The sequence below is a fragment of the Lissotriton helveticus genome, chromosome 11 (genome assembly GCF_964261635.1).
Source record: "Lissotriton helveticus chromosome 11, aLisHel1.1, whole genome shotgun sequence".
NCBI lineage: Eukaryota > Metazoa > Chordata > Amphibia > Caudata > Salamandridae > Lissotriton > Lissotriton helveticus.
The window spans coordinates 732069485-732087967 of NC_136072.1; the positions used below are offsets into that span (position 1 = coordinate 732069485).

Below are 18483 nucleotides of genomic sequence, written 5' to 3' on the forward strand. Positions count from 1 at the left end.
ATTGCAGACCCAAATGCATCCATACACTTAAGGTGTCTTCTATGTACCTTGCCCTGCTACATTTTTCATGAAGGCCCCTATGTTCCGTTGCCAGGCCACTTCCTCTTGAGGCCCCCCCAGACTTCAATCCCTATTGTTTGCTTTTGTTAATGGGGGTTCCTTGGTTTTTATCCTGTAAGGACGGGTTATTGTGACTTGGCCTGGAATGCGCTTGGGACAGAAGTCCATCTTATTTTGCTTCCACTTGTGTAGATGCTCTCCTACCCCTCACCATTGAGGGAGCTTGTTTCCTTCTCCATTTCCCCTCTTGATTGCTGTCTTCTTCAAGTACCTCATTTAAGTTAAGTAGTATCTGTTAACTACTTGCCCATTTGCTGTGTCTGTTCTTGGAGATTTATACTCCACTGTTCGTGGCATTTTTCTTGATTTTTTGCTGGTCTTACATGGATACCTGGTCTACAGTTAGATTATGGGTTTGCATTCTACGTTGTTGGTTTCCTCGCCCTGTGTGACGATTTTACTTATTTTTTTAATGTACCACTCTTGTTACAGTAATGGAAAAAAACCCGATAAGATTTTAGGAGGCTTGGTGAATAACATAAGGACACAGTAAACTGGATGTTTTCACTTAGAGCTCTTCAGTGCACACCAGCAGGAAGAGGCACATTTAAACATATGCAGACCAAAAAGGAAACCTGGCTGTGGCATTCTATATGTCCTGCAGGTCTTGGGTAGAGAAATTAGGCTTGCAAGTAAATTCATTTGCTATAAACAAGTTTTGAAAACTGTAACCAGATACTGGAAACAGGAATGCCCAGAACAGTTGAATTTTAGTGAAGAAGAAAAAGTTAAAGCCGATTCCGCCAGTGGAGTTACTTGGGGTGCCACCAACGTTAATGTTTATTTTTGCTCACTGCTATTATAGAAGTTGAGTAGCCAAAGGAATATCAGTCTTGGCCTGGCTCCAAATAATTCGAAGTGCACCATTCTTCATCCTAGTTGGGATACATATTGTGTCACACTGTTTAGTCTATCACGTTTCAATTACACAAACTTTCATGTTGTAGGCCTTGCGTTAAGTCATGCTCTTTCAGTAGAACGAAAGATTGTTTAAGCTACTGGGCCAGTCCTCAAGATCTCTTTACCCACCATGTGATTTATCTGTGGTACTCCACCAATAATATGTCACACATATGTATTCTAGAGATAAGCTGTGATATTTTCCATTGCTGAAGTATGCTAACCATTTGTCCAGAATATGTTCAAGGGAGCACATCTGCTGACTCCCAGATTTGTGCCTTTTAACTGCTGTTAATAATTGTTATAATTAGTTTGGGTTGGAGTTGGTTGCCCTCAGAGAATGGTAGTTATTGCTTTATACATCTGCTACTGTTCCATTTTCAGGTGGGGATTTGATTGACATTAATCCAGTGGTAGCTGAAAAGAAAACCGAGCAGGGAGGCATAGTGGCATCGGGCACACCAAAGACAATGCAACAAAATGTCATTGAGAAAGGATGGAAAGATGTGGGAGCAAAATGGAGCAGGGAGGCAGGATGACTGATGCCTGGAGTTGGAAGAAACCTGACAAGAGGCGGGGAATAAAAAAAGATATATGGGTATAAAAGAGAACAGTGGTGGTCCCTTGTTTACCTGGTAATGAGAACATCTTTTAGAAAACCCGAAATTGATGAGATGGCAAGGGTTTAATTCGGAAAACACAGAAGATGCTTAAGGGAGAAGGTCCCCTATAAAAGTTTGTGTGACCCATGGTATGACGTCTCCATGTGTGCGTGGTAGAAACTTGCAAGCTGCCCTAACATAGAAGCCCTACATAGTAGGATTGAACATATTATCTAAAGCTATAGCTGCTACAGAGGAAGACTGTTAATCAATTATCCTGCCTGAAAGTAATAACTTTGGCTCTGGGGGTGTTTGCGCTGCTGAATTTCTGAGTTCTTTTAATCAATCCTGATTGGTTATCCAGTGGAGAGGACTTGCAGTTTATCAGTACTCTAGCAGATTATTCCTGTGATTAATATACTAGGAACATGACTTGTTTTATTGCACTTTCAGGCTGAAGATCATTATATTGATTACTCTTCAGATTGCATAGGTCTCTGATAATATGTTAGAAAATATTGTACTGAATGTTGAGGCATCTGAATGAAAGGGGGCAGCATTCATTCACTCTGTGTTCAATGAATGTGTGCTGAGCCTTATTTGGCAGAGCTTACTGCGGGGATGGGGGGGGGGGGGTGCAGACATCAAGTATCCGCTTTTAACTGAAGAGTTCTTCAGAGGCATTGACATAAAGGTTGGGAGTTTTGGGAACAAGACAGACTCTGAGGGTTACTTAGGCCAGGTTGCACAGACTGTGTTGCACTGGATACATAACCACACAGTTGTATCTCTTGCTTATCTCGTAAATGTTAAATGTTAGAAGATTTCTAGAGCGCATGGCTGCCCGTGAGCGTCCCATCGCTGAACAGAAGTACAGGCGGAGTCATGAGGGGAAGCTTACGGGAACAGCCAGGTCTTCAGAGATTTTCGGAAGTCAAAAGGTTGGGTTGAGCTCGGAGATCAGGAGGGAGGGAGTTCCACAATTTGGAGGCGTTATAGGAGAAACGCCGACCTCCTGATCGTGCTCTCTTAATCCTGGGTGGTAAAGTTAGGTGAGCATTAGAAGATCGAAGAGATCTGGAGGTGGTATATGGAATAACCAGATCTTTGAGGATGGGGGGGGCTTTGCCGTTGAGAATTTTGTGCGTTAGGCAGAGTGCCTTAAACTGCACTCGTTCCGAAACGGGTAGCCAGTGTAGCGCTCTGATGGCCGGCTTGGCCGAGCACCGACTCTTGGTGTTGGTAAGAATCCGAGCTGCCGCATTCTGCACTACCTGGAGTTTAGTTGTTACTTTCCGCGGTGCGCCAAGGTACAGTGCGTTTCCATAATCCAACCTTGACAAGATGAGGCCCTGAATCAGGAGTTTCCTCGATTGGAAAGGGAGCAGAGGTAGAATCTTCCGGGCGGAGCGCAGGAGACCGTAACAGACTCCAGCTGTTTTCCTTGCTTGGGTGTGCATGGTAAGTTTTTGGTCCAACCATAGTCCGAGGCTTTTTATCTCGGATTTTGGGGTAGGATGTCTGCCCATGCATGGGGGCCAGAGAGAGTCCGGACGAAAGTGGGACTGATTCCCCATCACCAGTATCTCAGTCTTGTCACCATTAAGTTTCAAGTGAGATCTATCCATCCAGCTGACTGTCTCTCAGGCAGGAATAGAGGTCGATGGTAGGATTATCCTGCTGACTGAGAGAGACAACCAGCTGGGTGTCATCCGCATACGTCAGAAGTTTGATACCATGTGGGGTAACAATATTTTCCAAAGGGGACATATAAACGTTGAAGAGCGTAGGGCTCAAGGACAAGCCCTGTGGCACTCCGCAACGTACAGGGGTCTCCTTGGAGATGTAGCTACCCTCTATCACCTGGAATGTACGGTGGTGAAGAAAGGATTTCAACCATGACAGGGCAACACCTGTAATTCCAAGTTCTCTGAGCCGCTGGGCCAGGATCTGGTGGTTGACCGTGTCGAAGGCCGAGCTTAGATCCAGGAGGATCACTGCCACTGATCCCCCTGCATCCATGATCTTCCTGGCCTCTTCGACAACCGTCACCATCGCTGTTTCAGTTCCCTGGCCTGGGCGAAAACCTGTCTGTGAAGATTTGAGTAACTCGTTTGATTCCAGGTAATTAGACAGCTGGGCATTGATGAATTTTTCTGTCAACTTCCCCATACACGGGAGAAGGGAGATGGGCCTAAAATTGGAAAGGTTGAGGGGATCTAGATTAGGTTTTTTAAGCAGGACTCTGACCTTTGCCTTCTTCCACCTAGGAGGCACTGATCCATCTGCTAGAGAGGCATTAATCAGGTTTACCATTGGCGTAAGAATGGTAGATGCTACCTGTTTTAAGATTTTAACTGGAGCGGGGTCAGACGGGGAACCACTCTTAAGTGATTGCAGAATGGGGGGCAAAGAGTCCCTACTTATGGGAGTGAATTTATCCAATTTCAAATTGTGGTTCTGGATCTGCGATAGGGACATAGTTGAGGAGTCCGTGAGGGTAAGCGGGGGGAGTTGCTGAAGTATATTTTGAATCTTTTGATCAAAATAAGTGGCCAGTTCGTTGCAGTGGTTGTCCGATAGGTCAGTCGATCATAAGGGCTCAGGTGTTTTTAAGAGTTGTTTTACGATTCGGAAAGTCTCCCTCGACGAGCAGTAGGCGGTACTAATTTTCTCCTGGAAAAAAGCTGTTTGGGCGTCTTTCAGGGCTTTTTTGTAGTTAAGAATAGCCATTCTATAGTCCCTCTTGCTATTGGGGTCGAAGTCTTTCCGCCACACTCTTTCTGCCTTTTTACAGAGTTTTTTCAGAAGGCGAGTCTCCTGGGTGAACCATGGAGAGGAAATTTCTTTACGGGGTTTCAGGTGTGGTTTTTTGGGGAGGATCGTATTGAGAGAATTTTCAATCCAGGAAGAAAACTCCGCATCCGCTATTACGGGGTCAGTTTGATGAGTTGGCATGGAAAGTTCCAGGGCCTGCTTCCATTTTTCGGTGTCAAGTTTGGCCCAGGGACGAGCCTGTCTACCGGGGGGTTGGTTAGGAGGAGAGATGGTCGACATCTCCCACCTGAAGGGGATGAGCAGGTGATCCGACCAAGGCAAAGGGATCGGGACATTTATTTTAAGATCGTCAATATTGCATATAATAGAATCAAGTAAGTGTCCCAGAGTATGCGTCGGTAAGTCGTTCTTTAGGTGGAGATGATAGGTAGCCAGATCTGAGAGCAATTCTGAGGCGGTGTTATCGTTGCTGTTATCGAAGTGAATATTAAGATCCCCTAAGACTAACAGATTAGGTAAGGTGCTTGCCATAGCCGTGGAAAATTCCAGGAGGGAGCTGCAGAATTGTCCCAGGGACGGTAGATGAGGACTCCTGAGAGTGATTTACAAGGGAACAGTTGAATGCTGAAGTGTACGTTTTCACAATCCAATAGGGGGCTATTGTGAAATCTGCATGAAAATTGGTCCTTGTGAATGATAGCTATCCCTCCTCCCCTTCCCTTCCCTCGGTCCAAGTGTTGCACAAGATAGCCGTGGGGTAGCGCCTGTACAATATCAGACTCTAAGTCTGGAGCGAGCCAAGTAAAGCTCGAGTATGCAAGAGGACTAGATGTTTGCCTTGGAAGACAGTCTATGTGGCACCAAAAGCTATTTAAATCTGGACCCCTAAAGATTTATCTTTTGTTTTGGAACCCGGGGTGTGGTCGACAACTTCAAGTCACATGTCTTGTCAAGTTGAAGAATCAAAACTGCCTTACTCTAAATGGGGTTTGATTAGGCACACTTCTGGATGCCTACTTGTTCCCGAAGAAGGAAGGCGGTGAGATGTTTAGGTGGACTTTAAGCAGAACCATAATCTTGCCTTTGCCATCCTCACTATAATTATTTGGAGACCTCAGCAGCCGGAACATTTCTTAGCTTCAATATTATGTACTTGCCTAATCTATGAATTAGTTGTTTTCCTAGAGTAACCAAGCCAAACGTTTAATAGTATCTTACTTTTTTTCTTTAGAGAACAAGAGCATAAAATATGTTTTTGCAAAGTAAAGACCAAGTGATAAAGATTAGTAGTAGAAAAGGGAGTGGAAAGTAAGGGTGGGGGAAGTGATACTTCAGGTTGCAGGAGAAGATTTTGCATACCTAACCTATTCTATTTCCAGGCTAATTGGCCATTGCTGGAAAACACGTGTTGACGCATATGCTCCAGTTTTTGTGTGACTGCATCCATGATGGTTTTTTATAATTATATAAAAAATATTACAGTAGCACATAAATAATATTTCTAGCAATTAGCATCAGATCAATATTTCTAATTTTTGGGATGGAAGTGAGCTGAAGAATACACCATGCTGAAGCACTTCCGATAAGACAACATTCCAACTCTACCTCGCTGCTACTAATTCATGTTTCGGTTTATTTTGTGTTTTATCATTTAGGAACAACAAAGAATCCTGGAACTGGGCATTACTGGGCCAGAAGGACATGCACTGAGTCGTCCAGAAGAGGTGAGCCTTGGTTTTGGCTTCTTTGCAATGTTTCAAACTCAAATTTATCCTGCAGTTTTGTCTAGCGCCTTCATTTTTCGAGCTGTATTATGCAGTGAGAGAATTGAAAACTGCTTAACATTTTTGATATTAGTAACACTCTGGTCCCCTCTATGATACCTTTATTGATCCACATAGCAACCCATAGCACAGTATTAGACTGGGATGTGCAGTGTACAAAAAGGAACAGCACACTGTCATTCCCCTTGTTTTACATGCAATCTGATTCATGACTACATTTAGCTAACCTACAAATTACTTTACTGCTTCATCTTGAGTGAAATCTGAGGCCACTCTCAGCATATATGTGCTCCACACTATTGCTGTTACATTCAAGGGAAGTAGTGCTCTTTGGCTGGAAGAAGTTCAGTAACTTCTTCTTTTTGGTTAGTCTGAGCGCTTAGGTCAGAGACCATTAATAGACCCCTGTTGCGGTAATTCACGTCTTGTTTCTTAAATGTTGCACTCTTCTGAGCTTTATTTTTCATCCCCAGGACTTTAAGCAGAACTATAAGCATGCCTTCGCCTTCCTCACTAGCATTGTTTGGAGACCTTAATGAAGTATACCTTCTTCAAATGGATTTCTCCAGTTATTTTCAGTAAATGAGGCTCATTTGATGGTCAAAAAATAGCCTAAACAAAAAGCAAAGTTCTCTTGGGAAGACCGGACAGTTCACAGCTGCTGCGGATATTGTCTATTCCCTTGTGTTCAACACAACCCACCATACATACACACTCAATTGGAGAGCAAGGACCCTACTAGGCAATTATAATACATATAATACTATAGGGATATACATTAAAGAAAGATGTTATTATTTAAAAAGAGATCAAGACATGAAAGTACAGGTAAATTCAACACTTTACAATACATTAAAAACACAATGTGATACATATATCAAACAATGAGAGACAAACAATTAAAAGTGCAAGCTATTAATCACATCTTATTTTGGTTGTTCCATATGGAATTCGTTCTATTGTTTGTTCCAATGTCTATAACCCTCATCCTCTATTGGACATAGACAAGTTCCTTGAATGCAACCGTATGTCAAAAACACAAAGGCTTCGACGCGTTTCGGTGGGATTTCTCTTGATGTTAACCACCTTCTAAAAGACAAAAACATATATAATAGTGTCTCTTGTATTGCACCACGAAAAAACCTCTTAAATTCCTGGGGTGGCTCAGAGATTTGTGTCCTTCAATTTGGATGAGCGGGGCTCCTTAGGGCTCCAAACGCAAACATACACAATCTCTAGTAAGCAGGCAAAACCCTGCACCTCAAGTATTTTAATCACGAAGGTCCAATCAAATGCTCCCTCTATAGTTGATCCATTTCAGGTATCCAAAGATTATTTTAAATTTGATGGGCTTCAGTGTTGGGTTAAGTCCTTGAACTAGTTTGTTCAGATATAAAGGACCCCAAATTTCGTCCACTATGTCTGGACCTTGCTAGACTATGCTCGCGTACACGCCCCCCCGAAATGCGGTAATGTTTCATAGAAAAGCCTAAACAGCATAGTTACATCTCCTCAGGTGTACCTGGAAATCCCAAAATGTTCACATTAGCTACTTTTTAGCTATTTAAAAAAATATTCGTTTCATTACTGCATTTGTTTTTTCCTGGCAGAATATATTCAGGTGTTGTATCTACTTCTCCATGTGACTCTCAGTCCGTTGTCTTTGTGCTTCAATTGCTGCTGCTTAGTTTCAGTGACTTCCAAATGGGCCGCAGGGGCTATCAGTGCTTTTTCGACATTCCTTGGGATTTTGAGGATCGTCTCCCGGATGGCTGTTATCTCTACTTGCCTCTCACCAAATCGTGTGTGGCCATATCCTCATATTCTGGTTTCCTGCTTCTCTTATCTTGTCTTGAGATCGATTTCTTAGGGAGTCCCTTGATTCTCTGTTCACCAGTCACCTCTCCGTATTTAATGCATGGCTCAGGCTGCCCTGAAATCCTATTTTAAACTCTACTCTGCACTAGGGATCTATTTCCTCACCTCTGCAGTCTAGGACTAGAACTAGTTTGATGTTGCCAGCCTGAGTTATACCAATTGTTGGTGTTTCTGAGGGAGACACTTTTAGGGTACATTGAAGCTAGTTGAGCAACAACTTCCTTTTGGTTTCTGTCTCAGCATTTGGGCCGGGGATCATCAGTAATGTAGCCCCTTATCACTGCCCTCAGAAATCCATTTTCATTATTTATTTATTTGGAAATTTATGTATAGCGTGAACGTTACCCATGCGGTAATCAGAGTGCTTTACACATGTACAGAGGACAGAGGCAGTGGAAACAGATACTGTTCTCCAATAGATGCAAAGTTAAGAGCAATAAAACATTAACCCGTTCGCTGCTTCTCTCGACCGTCGCGAGCACTACCTCCGCAGTGCTGCGCACGTCCATTGGCCGACGCAGCCCCTCCCACTCTTCAAAGCCGCCGCACCGCAGCGGATTTTCGGCAGCGGTACACGGGTTAAATAACACAGTAATCAAAACAATGACAGCAAGCAATCGTCATGCGAGTAGTGGAAGAGAACAACTGGAGCACAGGGGGCAGAGATGCTGGGATCTAGGGCAAAAATCTGCTGATGAGCAAAGACTTCACTTCTTTCTTGGTTTCTGAGGGCAGTGGTTTCCAGATCATCGGGGTAATTCCAGAAAAGGCTCAGTTGTATGTTTTCTTTTTGGGTACCTCTGTGGTTTAAGCAGTAGAGTGCTCGAGCTTCTGGAAAATCTGTGGCCACCTGAAAGTCCCAACCACTGAGCCAGATATCTCAGGGTATTGAAGTGAAGGGCTTTATTGGTCATGCATTGTCTTCTTCCGTACTATCACACTGAGTGATAAAACCATCTTATCAATGGCCTGTACTCTGGGTGCTTATTTGGTATTGTTAGTGATAGACTTCCCACTCTTAACATTCTTGATTCATCCTTCCGTGCAGTCGGCATCAGTCTGAAGTGTTATTTTAATTGTATTCTTTGGTTTGTATCCATTGAATAGATATCCTTTCAATATATAGGAAAACTGAAATAATTTTACTTTCTCACATTTATTTCCAAGAATATTAATTAAAAAATGTGTACTAATGGAGATAATAAATACTAAAATCACAATTTCTATGTGTGTATACATTATATGTGTGTACCTTGGTGGATATGTTTCTTTTTGTTTTTTCGAAAGGGACCCAGAAGAGGAGGTGCAAAGTGATAGCTATGAGAATCGGAAAGTGTTAACTATAAGTAACAATGCAGAGTGTTAGATATTTTTTATTACTATCTTTTTTTGCACGGTTACAGTGCCTTCTAAGCTGAAGAACTGTTTCAGGGCACAGGTTATGAGCTATACTGGAGCCTATTTTACTGCATTCACATGAACTGGTGAAGCCTAAAGCATAACTACAATCACATGCATTTTTGTAAGCTGCATTCTGCTGTCGCATTGATGGCCATTAGAAGTGGCATGTTAGATTATATCTCTTTTCTGACCTGAAGGGCAGAGATAGTTGTAAGAATTTTAGTCCATTTCATGTATTGTGGACACTAGCAGTAAGTACTTTGGGGTTTGTTTCAGCCTGTTGCTTACCATTGGTTGGCTTTCTTGTCAATCTCATTTGCTTGCATCTCATTTGATGGCTTTCCTTCCTCTTGTGTTTGTCCTGTCTCTTGAGCGTAGCTCTTTTTCCATCCTTTTGATTAGGTATCCTTTCACAGCTCCTCAACAGTAAACTACTTTTCTTTTGCTTCCAATATTCCATGGGAGTGCTGGTGTTTTCCTGCTCTCTGCTCCCTGTGTGCTACTTCTCTGCTCATATCTGTCTCACACACCCTTGCCATGCCCCTCCTCATTACCCTCAGCTTTGTTGTATTGTTTATTTCTCTATTTCCCCAACCCTGCTCGTCTGTTGATCCCTCCCCTCACACCGCCCATTTCTCCTAATGCTTGTTGCCATGTTTTTTCCTCTCTTCCACCCTCCCGTTAATTTTTATTCTCTTGTTTGCAGACCCGTTCCTTTCCTAGCTTTTTTTTTTTGTATTTTTGTTCAGGTACTCTCCCACGCTGCTCATCCATTGGCCCTCTCGCCATCCTGTTGTTCTAATGCTTGTCAGTGTCTATTTTCCTCCTCGGCCCAGGCGTGTCACATTTATTTTCTTATTTGAAGACCCAGTACTTACAAATTTTCTTTACAAAAAAAACAACTTTGGCTCACTTTTTTATGGTTCTTTAATTTATCACTCCAAGATGTGTGCCCACTGTCTTATATTGGTCAATTGAAATGAAAACAAAATGCCCACTGCTCAATGATGCATATGTGTGCATGTGTAAGGATGCACGCACGTGCATACTTTATCATGGCAGGCCAATGTGGTGTCAAGCTTCGGTTAAAAAAAGCGTCTACGGAGCCATTGAAAGCCGCAATCGATGCGCTTTGCCTTTGTTCTAGTTGTTGCGCCTAACATTTGAATAGGCCAAGCTGAAACCTTCAAACACAATTTATCCATATATTCTCTTCTTGCTAACTGTACATCATTTGAATAGTGTCTTAATAATTTTAAAGTTTAAATTTGTATTTTGTCACTAACACAGTTCTGATGTAGTGCATTTCTTTCTGTAAATGAAGCCTTTTCATAAACCCGGAGCAGGTATTAACTACAGTCCTACCCTCAATCGAAATTAGGTAGTCAATTTCACCTTGTGGCGCATCGATTTTGATTACTCTGAAAGTTTCGCAGACATAACTTCATAGTCTTCAAACCTTCCTTTTTTATGTATATAAGTCACCCCTAGGGTAGGCCATGGACAGCCCAGATGGCAGGGTGCAATGCATTTAAAAAATAGGGTGTGCACTTTTAGGTTTTACATCCCTGATAGCGAAAAACTCTTAAATTCGTTTTTCACTACTGCAAGGCCTACCTCTTCCATAGGATAGCATTAGAGTTAACTTATTACATATTTTAAGTGTAATTTCCAAATGGGAACAGGTGAACAGTTCACGTTTGGTGTCTCTGGAATTGTAATGAAATATCCGAACCTATGGTGAAGTGTGATTTTAAATTTCTGTTTTGAAAAGGCCACTTTTTGAAAATTAGCATTTTCTTGGCTTAGGCATTTTGTGCTTGCAGCATGTCTATTGGTCACATGACTGGGTGTAGTTGACAGTTGGGCTTTGTGTATTCCTCCTAGACAGCCATAGACCATGGGGAACTTTTGTGTTACTGGAGAGACCATCACTAGCAGGATGGGACGGAGGAGCTGGGCAAAGCCCTACTTAAACTTGAATAGGATGTGTCCTGCCTCCACATGAGGGCTGCTTTCCCCTGTAGTTAGTCTGGTGTCATGGCAAGAAAGGCAGGACGCCTGAATACTTTAAAGGCATGCCTCTAAAAGCTTCCCCCAACTTCAAAGGAAAAACTGGGTATACATACTGGACCTAGGATCCCTACTCTTCAGTACACTTCTGGACCTGTGGATACTATGCCAGGGAGTACTGCTAAAAGGACTGTCACTCTGCTAGACTGCTGCTCCTAAGGACTTCTGCTCTGCTGGCTTCTGCCCTCTTGCCTGGGTGAGAAGGACTGGACCTGCATCTTTTGAACAGAAAACCAGAGTGACTCCAAGGGCTCGCTGGCTGGCCTCCTGACCTGAAGCCTCAGGGACACAACAGGCTTTCCAACAACCTTACACCAGGGCTCTGCCATCTGTGATTCTTCCCTGCCAAGTGGTCCCAACCCAGTCCTGGACCCTAGGAAGTGGGCTCAAGGTGAACTGCCAGCCTCTGTGGATCTAGCAAAATTGATGCATCTCCTTTTTTGCGTGGCACAAACCAGACAGAACCGATGCATCGCTGCTGCTGCGTGGATTGGACCCTCATAGCCTTCACAGCCCCATCGGAACCGCCGCTGCGCATCCTCAGCGCAGACCCTCGTGTCCCTCGATGACTATGCTGAACTCTGCATCGCAGCCTCGCAGCTCCTCAGAACCGACTTTCACCCCTACTGCATGCCACATTCTTGACGCCGGACTTCACTTCTCAAGCTCTGTTGACAGGATCCTTGGCAACAATATAGGTCCTTGCATCTCAGCCTTGAATCTCCGAGCTTACACATTGCTTCAGTTGCAAAACACATTTTTGATATGGATCATTGCCGTGCTCTGCAAACCAGGATTTAAGGTGCTGTGTACTGTGGGCCTAACTGGGTCCCAGTAGCTGGCCTGCGCTCCATTGCGGTCGGCCTGAACTTGAGACCTTATCCCAGTTGGGCCCGACCAGATATCCACAGTTGGCGATTTGTTCTTTTTGGCACTATTTTCCCTAAAATCGTTCAAATTGCATATCTCCAGTTATACTAATTGGATTTTTGTAATTTTGGCCTCGTTTTATTTAGTATTGTTTTTCTAACTTGGTGTGGGATCCTTTTTGTTTGTTGTGTTCACTTTATTACTGTTTGAAATGTTGCACAAATACTTTACACATTGCCTTTAAGTTAAGCCTGACTGCTCTGTGCCAAGCTGCCAGAGGGTTGAGCACAAGTTAATTTAAGGTTGGTTTGTTCCTCACTCTGTAAAGGATATGTGGTTGCTGCTTGACCAGGGCTCTCACCCAGTCAAACAACAACCCAATTTCTTACACAATGGTATTGACAAACACTTATTTTTAGCATACCTCTCTACTACACAATCAAAGTAAATCACTTAACTGATATCAAAATTCTACATTTTACTGATGCTGACATTGCTTTGTGAAATTTGTATATTTCAAATAGGCTATTCCCCTTTTGTAACTATTAAATTGCGTACTTGTTGACTTTCAGGAAAAGGGCTTCAATATGCCTCATTTAGATCAAATAAGACCTGGTAAACTAACTGGGATGAGCTCATTGATATATTAGTTCATATAAAGACATAGGGCCTGATTTAGATTTTGGCAGACAGGTTATTCCGTCACAACAGTGACGGATATCCTGTATGCCGAAATATAAATCCCATTTTATATAATGGGATTTATATTTCAGTGATGGGATATCTGTCACCATAGTGATGGAGTAACCCATCAATCAAGATCTAAATACGGCCCAAAGACTTTATAATCTTGGTCATGCCACTCTACCCTGAATCTATGAAAGAAGAAATATGTTATTTTGATAGTTATGGGTTAATACAAAGCTTTTCTACATTCTTGCCTTACGAGTGGCAGAAGTTCTGGAAGTGTGGGCGATGCATTTTATTTTCAAAGCAGTGGAGAGCATTTGTCCGATGTAGAAAAAAAGGGCACAGTGCCTTACTCCTACTTTATTTTTTTCACTCAAGGGTCATCATCATCCTCATTTTCATCATAAAACCTTTATTTGGATTTGTGTGAATCCATAAAAGCACGTCATAAAGCATAATATCACATTTCTTCGAGTAGCATTATTACAAGGTTACAGAAAATTTCCAATCGGGATAAAATTGAAACATGTATTCTTTCAAATTCAAAATTCATATATTCTTAAAATCAACTGTGGGACAGCGCCTAATTGGTAACCTTTTCTTATCATATAGGGGAGATAAGACTATAAAAATTATCTTAGGAAACCCAAAAGCGTCCTCCTGTCAATGTTTACATTATTAAATTCTGAGCCTGGCCATAGAGTTTTAACAGGAGGGAAGCCATTCATATCTCTTTTTTATTACCAGTGATTTCCTCATAAAGTTCAGAACTTCCCACCGACCATCCATATGTACCAAGCTCTGAATATAGGTCAAACCCTCCTGGTGAGTTCTAAGGTTTGATTTCTGCAATACAGGTTTTAAAAACTTGTACCTAGGAACATCGTATAGGGGACAAAACAAAATAAAATGACACATACTTTGTATGGTTATTTACTCACACTGACCTGGCAAGTACACAATACGTTGGATTTGATACACAGGTTAAATATGGTTCGATCCCATTCATCTCAAGGGTCAATGAGGAAGATAAATGAAAAGAATAATTTCTAATTGGTCGTTAAGTATTTACTCAACCAAGTAATTCCAGGCGTGGATTCCTTAGAATTGGATATTTCCATAGAATGGAAATTAATTTATGAAAACAGAGGTGCTGATGACTACTACATTTTGCACTATGGATAGTCAGGACATTTTACCAGAATCATGTCAACTGTGGGGGTTAATCTCAATGGGGTGAGTATAATGAGAAAAAACGTTTTTGTTGTCATATTTTGAGAACATTTTCTTGTCGAGGGATGGATTAAATTCCTTTCCAGGATGAGATTCGGAGGGTATGGATAGATTCTATTTCTTAATCAGAGTTGGGACCAGATGACTGTTTAAAGCACAGGACTAGAAAGATAGCAGTGGGGGTAGAATATTGTGGTATCTCAAATCCTAGCATGTAAATGATAACGTTTTAATTTGGATTCCAATGTAGATACTTTAGAGCATGGCTTTTGGTGTACTGGGAGTTTTTGGCCCACTTATTCAATTGCATAGACTTTGTCACAGTAGTACGTACAAAAACTAGGGACAAAAGGATTTTGCTTGATTTAGACAAAGCCAATTTAAATGTGAAGAAGTGAATGTTTTGTCACCACCTAGAGGCACAGTGGAACTGAAAATAGATCTGCATATCATCAGGAGTCATTTAAAAAAGTAAGTTAGTTATCAGTTGAAAAGTCAACTTTTTGGGAGTTACATGAAAGAAAAATGTGATGGCGATGAATGACTGGTATTGTCCTTTTGCACATATTTTAAAATGTTTCTCTTTCTCTCTCTTATTAGTTTGGAAAATTCTGCCTTCTATGACTCTAAATTTCTAATAGCACCTAGGAGTGCTGAAAGTGCTGTCTCTATGACTCCTAATGCACCCTTCTCCTGGAGCTTGGGCTATATATAACCTAAGGGTAGAGCATTCACAAAACATACAACTCTTGGAAGCGGACTATGATAAACATTTTAAAGGATATCAATTCAGTAACATTGCTGTGACTGATGTGATAAGGGGTAATTTGTCAAGTTTTAGGGTTTTTCCATATTAGTCCACAACCAGACATAATTTATTTAAAGATTTTTAAGTCTGGTAGTTAATCACATCCTCAATAACATACCGGTGCTGGATTACTCATCTGCCATCTTTATTCCAGTCTGTGCAAGATGCAGACAATTTTGTCTTTCACACAGGTATAAATAAATAACAAGGCTGTCTCAATCCATAGATTGATTCAGATATATTTGCTATTTATTAAATGACCTGTGGAGTGGAAACAGCGTTAATAACTATGTTCATGCCATATTCGCAATCAGTTCTAGTTTTTACTATGTTTTTAGCCATTGCAGCGTGAGGAGCTTTTTTTAATGCTGTATGTAATCAAGTTAATTTTAGCAGAAAAGCTTATGGTGTGGCGAATCAAAGAAATTATCACATGATTCTTCTCACAAGAACAGTGTTTTATAGTTGTCTTTTGCCCTGAAGATATGCCCATCCCAGAATGTACTGATTAGCACTGTCCCTTCACACATTTTCAGAACTTCTCCTGAAAGAATGCTCTAAATTGTTGGCTCTCAGTAGTGTACATAGCGTTTGAGAAGATAATTTGTAATTGATGAATTTAACCCCTTCACTGCTAGGCCTCCCCCCCCCCCTCCCTGTTTTATGCCTTTTTTTGGCTATTTGGGGTAGTTCGCGCTTAGGCCCCTGTAACTTTTTGTTCACATATGGAATCCATGCCAAATTTGTGTCCCTTTCTTCCAACTTCTTGAGGATTCTAAAGGTACCCAGGGTTTGTGGATTCCCCTGGAGGGGACAGAGACATTGTCGAAAATATATCTAATTTGAGTTTTTTTAGGAAATATTGACTAAAAGTGCTGCTGAAGAAGGTGTCTGTTTTTTCCCTGCTAAAGCTATCAACAAAGGGGTTGTGGTGCCAAAATCACCAGCTTTCAAGAACAGGCAGTCATTTGTCAGATAACCAACATTTTCTAAACAGTATTGGCATTTTACTGGGACATAGCCTATTTTTCCTATATTTTGTGCTTTTAACCTCCTTCCAGCTAGTGGTAGAAAAGGGTGTGAAAGCAGTAATGGATCCCAGAGAACTATACTTTTCTGAAAAGTAGAGAAAGTTCTAAATTCAGTAAGGGGCAATTTGCATTGATCCTTCAAGGTTGTTCTATAGAAACTAACAATTGAAATAAAAAATATTGAAATTGAGTTGGAAAAAACAGCCAGTTGTGCCATCATTTTCACCTGTAACTTCTTTGAACTATGGCAGATTTTTTAAAGCAATATACCATAACGTCCGCTGGACCCTTCTGATTGTGGAGATATATAGGACTTGTAGGTTCACCAAGAACCCGAGGTACCCAAAGCCAATAACTGAGCTGCCTCTTGCAACGGTTTTTCATTTTCTACTGGGTATATAGCAATTAATCTGGTAAAATATATAGAGTGAATAATAGGCACCAAGGAAACCTAAATATTTACGAAATGTGAAACAAAATATAGAGCATAGAAGCCATGGTTATTTGCACATCTCCGAAATTGTGGGTACCTGTACAAGCATGTGAATTAGAGAACATTTTTTAAAACTACTTATTTTTTACACAATGACTTATATTTGTAAGGCAGAAATGCAAAGGAAGTCAATTGGTAATAACACTTGTTCTACTATTCTGTGTTCCCCTAATTCTCCTGATAAAAATGGTACCTCACTTGTGTAGGTAGGCCTAGTGCCCGTGACAGGAAACAGCCCAACACACAACGTGGACACGTGGACACATCACATTTTTCCTGTGAAAACTGACCCTTTTTTGCAATGTTCCTAGCTGGATTTTGCACCCAGCTATGCCGGCACCTAGGGAAACCTAGCAAACCTATACATTGTTGAAAACTAGACACCCAGGGGAATTCAGGATGGGGTGGCTTCTCTGACTCTAACTAGATTCTATTAACCAGAATCCCTTGCAAACCTCAAACTTTGTTAAACTGGTTAAAACGCCGTGATCCCAGACCGAACTGTGCAGTCCTGTCAAGTATCACGCAATAGGTGTGACGCTCAAGCATTTCAGTGCGATGATCCGCATCACCGCACTGAAATGCATTGTCATGCATTTTGCCACCTGCCAGCGAGCGCCACCAGCGGCGCCTGTGCACCGGTTCTTTGCTGCTCCCGAGAGAGCCTGCTTGCTGGGCTGAGCTTCTAAATAGTTAAACCATCTGCTCCTCTCAGCTCTGGTGGCTGAGTCAGAGCGGCGCTACAATGTATCAACAATGCGGCGATATTGGCTGTGGCGCCATCGTGGCGCGCAGTTTACACAGTCCACACTGTTGCCACTTAGGGGGGGAGGAGCTGCCCTAGTCTCAGCAGTGTCGATGGATTCTACTGCTGTCAGTCACGGCACACCATGGGGGGGCGGGATTAATCCGGATGTGTGTGAGGCAGGCGTCTATTTTAATTTAATTAGCCGATCCAGCAATGGGAACCGTCACCTGGCTGCTGAGAAGAGATAATGCGGACTCCAGCGTCCGCTTTCGTGTTTCAGCAGCGCAGGGCACACCAGTGATTGTCTTTCTGCACTTGTGCTGTTGCTGAGCCTTAGGATTCCTGGCCGGCATTTACCATGGCCACGAGACAGACCTTATGAATTGCCGCATGTCTCCTCAAAGTAAGTTAGTTCCTGTGAGGTATAATCTCTCTGCCCTAATTAATTATTAGCTTGATAGCACTACCGTCTGTGTCACCTCCAAGGGACACGTGTGTAATTTATATGGGGTGTTGAGGGACGAGCGGTGACTAACGTAAATAAAAATACACGTAAAAGCTCATATTCATCAATCAGGTCACCCGATTGTTAATTTGACCTGACCAGGCGCAGAGAGAGGTGAACCAGGCGGTCGTGTAGCTCTCTCGGTGGCACCGGCCATTGTTGCTAAAGTAAGTGTGCCTACAGTGTGGAGCATAAAACCATTTCCAGGCACGCTGGCGGTGTAATGCTTTAAATTCCAAAGTGCCTGCATGACACACAACCCGCACTTGCCACAGACACTTGATTTGCACATTTAGTCTAACATGCACAGACTGCAGTGCTGCTCTAAGTACCGTACGAACCGTTTTACACAGACTATCAACACAGTCGACCTCTCCAGGCAGCACAGGACGTGCATGATCTGTGATATGTATTCGGAGACTGCCGCGCGATGAAAGGATCAGTGGTCAGAGTGAGCCTAATTTGAAACTCAAACAAAACCATACCTAGTGCGGCTTTTTATTAGACAAAATAATGTGCAGACTTCATGCCAAAAGTGTCAGTGTTTTATGACTCAGTATCACTGATAT

At 42.2% G+C, this 18483-nt stretch overlaps 1 protein-coding gene across 2 annotated transcripts in view; it reads left to right on the top strand.

Annotated features, from left to right (window-relative positions):
- Window positions 1-18483, top strand: part of DPYSL2 (dihydropyrimidinase like 2) — a 422636-nt gene that overhangs the window by 335745 nt on the left and 68408 nt on the right. For both annotated transcript variants that reach the window (XM_078666613.1, XM_078666614.1), the window contains exon 7: window positions 6056-6124. In XM_078666613.1, the coding sequence (XP_078522739.1) occupies window positions 6056-6124 (69 nt within the window). The remainder of the gene's footprint in view (window positions 1-6055; window positions 6125-18483) is intronic.